Source organism: Micromesistius poutassou, assembly GCF_964030765.1.
Source record: "Micromesistius poutassou genome assembly, contig: SCAFFOLD_1366, whole genome shotgun sequence".
NCBI classification, from domain to species: domain Eukaryota; kingdom Metazoa; phylum Chordata; class Actinopteri; order Gadiformes; family Gadidae; genus Micromesistius; species Micromesistius poutassou.
In genome coordinates this window covers 7501-13998 of record NW_028177556.1, presented here as the reverse complement: position 1 = coordinate 13998, position 6498 = coordinate 7501, and the positions used below count along the sequence as shown (strand labels likewise).

At 46.0% G+C, this 6498-nt stretch overlaps 1 protein-coding gene across 1 annotated transcript in view; it reads right to left on the bottom strand.

The window, feature by feature from the left end:
* Positions 1–3691: 3691 nt before the first annotated feature.
* The window catches only part of LOC311375920 (uncharacterized protein), a 10301-nt gene continuing 7494 nt past the window's right edge, over positions 3692–6498 (bottom strand). Inside the window, exon 9 of the mRNA XM_084490937.1 lies at positions 3692–4850. Coding sequence (XP_084347063.1) covers positions 4776–4850 — 75 coding nt within the window. The 3' untranslated portion in view covers positions 3692–4775. The remainder of the gene's footprint in view (positions 4851–6498) is intronic.

The following is a 6498-nucleotide window of genomic DNA, read 5'->3' as shown; positions in this document are numbered from 1 at the left end:
GAGAGAGAGAGAGAGAGAGAGAGAGAGAGAGAGAGAGAGATAATTGAAATGAGAGAGAGAGAGAGAGAGAGAGAAAATGTGAGTATCATTAAGTTACTTCAAAAGCCTACCATAAACCTTGTTCAGCAATGTGCATTTCAAACCATCGTATATCAGCCTCTTTGTATCTTAATATTTTATCTTTTTAAGTTGGATAAAGGGAGAAAAAAAGGGAGAAAGAGCAGGGGATAAGAAAGAGAGTGAGAGAGAGTGATGGAGAGAGCCCCCTGTCTGTCTGTCTGTCTGTCTGTCTGCCTGTCTGTCTGTCTGTCTGCCTGTCTGTCTGTCTGCCTGTCTGTCTGTCTGCCTGTCTGTCTGTCTGCCTGTCTGTCTGTCTGCCTGTCTGTCTGTCTGTCCTCCCTCTTCGCTGCCAAACCAGCAAATTGAGAACGCTCACAGTTTCCACAAATCCTGCTGGTCACCAGACACACACACACACACACACACACACACACACACACACAAAAAAAGCACACACACACACACACACACACACACACACACACACACACACACACACACACTCAAAAAAGCACACACACACACACGCACACACTCAAAAAAGCACACACACACACAGACACACACATAGTTCTGCCCCATGAGAACTGTAGCTAGCCAGTGCTAACACCCGCCTGTGGTCACCGCGGTTCAGCTTCAGGAGACACCAAATGGATTCAATACACACACACACACACACACACACACACACGGTTTACACTCATAATACACATATATAGCAGCACATGCACACATAAACTGTTTTAGAACCGCCCATTATCAGGATACCTATGTGTTAAACAAACACAGCGTACGGCTATGTACACAGACCTCACGGCATGTCCTCATGGAGTGAGGCTGGGGGTGGCGCTGAGGGGGTTGGACCCCAGTCTGGAAGGTTCTGGGTTTGATCCCCACGTCCTCTGCATCCTAGAGACAAGCATTCCTTAACCCCTACCTGCTCCTTAATGATATCCAAATCCACTGTTAAAACGTTGAAAAGGCCCCCTAATAGAAGACAGTGTCCTTAATGAGTAGATGCATTAATGTGTGTTTGTGTGGTTAATCATCCCCTTACCGTGGATAAGGAGATGGTGTTTGTTGATCCCTTATTCCTGTCAATCACACCAGCCCACCCCTGACCCCACGACCCCGGCAGGTTCAGATTTCCTCCTTCCTCATTGAAGAGGAGAGGATTAAGATGGATTAGTTAATTTAGAACACACACACGCTCTCTCACACACACACACACACACACACACACACACACACACACACACACACACACACACACACACACACACACACAAAGCATACACACTGTGCTGGCTCCCTGCTGTGAGGGATGAATACTGTTTAAGGGGTTTAGCTAGCTATAGTGCTGTGTGTGTGTGTGTGTGTGTGTGTGTGTGTTGGGGGGGGGGGGGGGGGGGGGGCCCTGATAATACACCTTAGCATAGGGGCCAAGGCCCCCAGCCGCCAGTAGCTGGAGGGGGGCCCGGGGATTACCCATGATCCTCCACTAGACCCTCCATGTGTGTGTTTGTGTGCGTGTGTGTTTGTTTGTTTGTGTGTGTGTGTGTGTCTGTCAGCATGATGGCTCCAACATTCACATGCATATATTAGGTGGAATATTAGGAGAGAGTGTGTGTGTGTGTGTGTGTGTGTGTGTGTGTGTGTGTGTGTGTGTGTGTGTGTGTGTGTGTGTGTGTGTGTGTGTGTATGTGTGTGTGTGTGTGTGTGTGTGTGTGTGTGTGTGTGTGTGTGACAACGGAGAGAATATTTTAATTTTGTCTGCAAACTTTACATTGACATTGATTAACTACCAGCACTCACTGGCACACACACACACACACACACACACACACACACACACACACACACACACACCCTCCAACTGAGAGATTGTTTATCGTTGTTAGAAAGCGTGTGAAAGGGGGGATTGGGTGAGAAGGGGTGAGTAGGGGTGAGACATTGAAACAGAGTGGCAGAGAGACAGAGAGAGACGGGCGGGGGGGGGGCTGAGATAGAGGCGATAGAGAAGGAGGGAGGGAGAGACTGCCTGGGAAACAGGCTCAGTGTTGAAAGATGAGTTATTTGAGGGGTAATCCGTCTCCCCTTTATCCTGCCTGGCCTCTTCCAGCAGAGTTTGTGTGTGTGCGTGGGGTGTGTATGTGTGCTTGAGTGTCTGTGGTTTGGTGTGTCTTAGTGTGGGGTTTGGTGTGTGCGTGTGTGCGTGTGCGTGCGTGTGTGTGTGTGCGTGCGTGTTTGTTTTGTGTATGAACACGACAGAAAAGCTCAGCTGCCAGGGTCAAAACGCCGTAGCTTCAAATGATTAATGAAACACACATACACACACGCGCGCACGCGCACACACGCACACACGCACGCACGGCTCATCTACATTGAGATGAATGTTAATCAATCCGGAGCCATGAAGACAGAAAGAGGGTGAGCTGGGTCCTGAGCCCTGTTCTGGAATCTTCCAAACTCTAGTCACAACCTCAGCCAGTCACACGGCTTCCAAACCCCAAACACAGCTCAGGGAATGTTCTTGCTCAGGCGCTTTATCTTGCTAATCATTGCTAATTGTAACTGAAGGTTTTCACACCATTAATAGCCTTTCACTATTTGTGAAGGCTATGTTTGTTTATTCATGTTCTTGGTTAATTTTTTTGTTATTTGAAAACAAAGAGGACTTGCCATTTGTTGTTTTGGCCTGTAGTTCATAAACACATTTTACATAAGGTTTAAGCCAACTATAGTTCATAAACACATTTTACTAAAGGTTTAAACCAACTGTAAACACATTCTACTAAAGGTTTTAGCCGACAGAAGTTCATAATTCACATTCTACTATAGGTTTCAGCCGACTGTAGTACATTAACACAAAGGTTATAGCAAACTGTAGTTGATAAACACATTTTACTAAAGAACTTAGTTGTTTTTAGCTGTTTAACTGCTTTATTAGCTGTTTAACCAAAAGTCAGCTACATTTGGTTTACTCCGGACCAAACCAAAATTTGGAAAATTTGGCTTCGCATAATTTTGGATTTTGGTAGGACGACCAAATGTTTCTACCCTCTGCCTGCACACACACATCTGTCATTCTGACTGAAGTTTCACTGTTGACACCTATTGATCTTTAACATCCTGTGAAAAGACTTACACACACTCTCTCTTTCTCTCCCTCCCTCACTCACACACTCTCTCTCTCTCTCCCTCCCTCACACACACTTTCCCTCAAACTCTCTCCCATATACAAGTTCTTAAAAGGAAAATGCTCTCTCTAACACACACACACACACACACAGACCTACATGAACATAACACAGGAACACACACCAACAAACACAACAACAAATGGGTGCTACAATTCTCGATCCAAGAAAATATCTTTATTATCAAGAATTTACAAAATCACTATCAAATGTTATTTGGCGGTGTCAAAATACACTATCTGGTAGTATGGTTTCTAAATCAATCGCTACATGGTTAAATTACTACCCTGCTACCATAGTTGTGTTGAACTAAGGTCTTATCGTATAATACTTCAATGTTAAAACATTTAGTTTATTCAACGTTGCCAAAACTTTCACGTTTAAAAGTTTAACAAAAAAGACTACAGATTTGAAGCTCATTTTCCTTTTTTCCTTCCTGTGGCCCCCAGCCTAGGGGCCAAGTGTCATCCAGACCCGACCCCAATGAGGTAATGTTCCCCCCCCCCCACCCAACCCCAGGAGATGAAGGCTCATGATGGATGATCTCTGTTTGGTTGCTAACTGTTAGCTTGACATGTAGCTGGAAATAGTTAACGCTATACCTAGTGATCCATAGCCTAGTTAGTTCTACATCAAACTAGACATGGTTAGCACAGTGTAGCTAGACCTATTTAGCACTACATGTAGATAGTCATAGTGGGCTCTACATCTAGACCAGACACAGTGAGTTAGCGCTTCATTTCACGAGTAATACTTCTACTACTGCTATATATCTACGGAGAAATAGCCAGTAAACGCCACATGCAGCGGGACACATCGCGTTGGAAAGTGCTGCACTGAGGGGTGAATGTCACGTGTAATGTGCATGTGTTTATGCGCGTGCGTGCACGTTGATGGGGTTGACGCTAGTCAAGGATAAATGTGTTTCCATGGCGATTGGCGACCGCGGCCCCCCCCCCCCACCCCCACCCCCACCACCACCAAAACCCAGGAGCAGGAATTCTGGCTTGGTCTTGGTTTGGTCTGGTCGCAATTATGGATAAACAAGGAAACAGACTTCCAGACGGGAGCCCCTCGCATTCCACGCGGCCCCTGGGCAGACGCTAGGGCCCCCTAACGTCTCGACGTTCACATTGTAAAAGGCACAACTGGCGTGTGTGTGTGTGTGTTTGGGCCTGATGTGGCGTCCCCAGTCCGGGATTTGAGGACTCGAGCCTTGATTGGCTTTCTGACGAAAGTAGACAAGGTCCAGCTAGTGTTCTGATTGGTCGGCATGCAAGACAACCGCCAACTTGGTCTTGGTGACACGATCACAAAAAAAACCTTCTCTAATCAACTTTAATTATACAACAAAAAAAATAAAGAGCATTTGTTTGTTTATGGGGTGATTCACGTGATCAGACTTTGTATTTAATGCTGTTGATCTCATCAGTCTTTTCTTTCTCTCTCTCTCTCACTGTGTTCTATGCATCTCTCATCGTCACTCTCCCTCACTGTGTCTCTGGTGTCTCTTTCTCAGTCGACGAGACCCGTGAGGTCTGGAAGTCCGGTGAGCTTCAAGTCCAGCAGCATCTGACCGTAGGCCTTCCCCTGGGGCGGGAGAGAGAGAGGGGGCCAGAGTTATTTAGTAGATTAATGAAGTTAATTTGTACAATGTCAACACGTTTTTTTGGCAGTGCGAAAAGCAAAACAAGTTGCAAGTGTAAGTTTAAGAGTTTTTTTTATTTGTATTGATTGCTTTGGTTTGAAATTGATTGGTTGAACGCAGCTTAAGCGGTGATTAAACTGTGATTTAAGCAAACCGGCTATATCCTTTATACCCAAGTTAAACAATTGTGTGAGTTCGCCTAGTAAAATTTGGTTTGCGTCAATGTCTGTGCCGTCTGTGCCGTGTGTGCCGTGTGTGTGTGTGTGTGTGTTTTGCCCCTTTTCCACCGACAGTACCAGCTCAACTCGCCTTGACTTGGCCCGCCTTTTTTTGCGTTTCCATCGCCAAAAAAAGTACCTGGTGCCTGGTACCTGGTACTTTTTTTAGTAGGACCTCCGTCGAGGTTCCAAGCGAGCTGAGCAGGTACTTTTTTGACATAAACAGGCTGCTGGAAACTGATTGGCCAGCGGCTATAATCACGCAAGAATATAATCACGCGGGAATAATCACGCTAAGTTAAGTTGTGTCTGGCTGTGGACTCGCCAGAGTCCACGCTCCCGAGGGGGACACTGATCAGCGTTTCGCTGTTTCGTTTTTGTGTCGTTCCTTTCCCAGGGCTCGAGTTTCACCTCCATCAACGTTACCGTATGACAACAATAGACGCGCAGTCATTGCGTTTTTTATTTTATTTTATTTCCCATTTCCCGTCATAACCTTTCCCGGGAATCAGGAAATAGTCTTGATCAGATTTCCCGGGATTAAAACCTAATGACGACCCGCCCACGTTGAAGAGGTACTTTTCTACGACCCGCCCACGTTGAAGAGGTACTTTTTTAGATGGAAAGGCGACGTGCCTGGAACCAAACCAAGTCGTTAGGTGCTAAGTCGTGGTGAGTTGAGCTGGTACTGTCGATGGAAAAGCGGCATTTGTGTGTAAGAGAGGTGTGTGTGGACGAAGTGCGTGTGTTTGTGTTTTTCTTTGATGTGCCGTAGATTCCAGTGAAGTAATAAACAAAGCTGTTAAAAGTGTTGACATCACTTCCTGTCTGAATCCAAGGGGGGATAAATAGTGAGAGGAGGAGAGTAGAGATCTTTTGGAGAGAGAGAGAGAGAGTGAGAAAGAGAGACAGAGGGAGAGAGGAGGGGTGACAGAGCGAGAGACAGCAAGAGAGAAGATGACAGAGAGCAAAATTTTAAAAAGGAAGTGAGTGTGTGACCTCATCAACAGCAAGTCAGGTCAAAGGTCAAGAATCAGAGGTCAGTCTGTGTGTGTGTGTGTGTGTGTGTGTGTGTGTGTGTGTGTGTGTGGATGGTTTGGTGATTACGTCCACATGGGAACCCAAGGCGAACGGGATCAATAATGATGACTGAACCACTGGTGCGTCGGGGCCGCGCTCAGACACCGATGTGTGGTTCACAATCATTAGACAATAAGCATCCAGATGTCACTTCTGCGGAGTTTAGTTAACTAGGGCTGCAGGAATGTAGTGGGAACCTGGGTCTGGGCCATACGCAGTGTGATGAAATGTGTATTCATTTGAATACATCATATCTATGTATGTGTATGTACGTGTACTTTAATCGAGTATA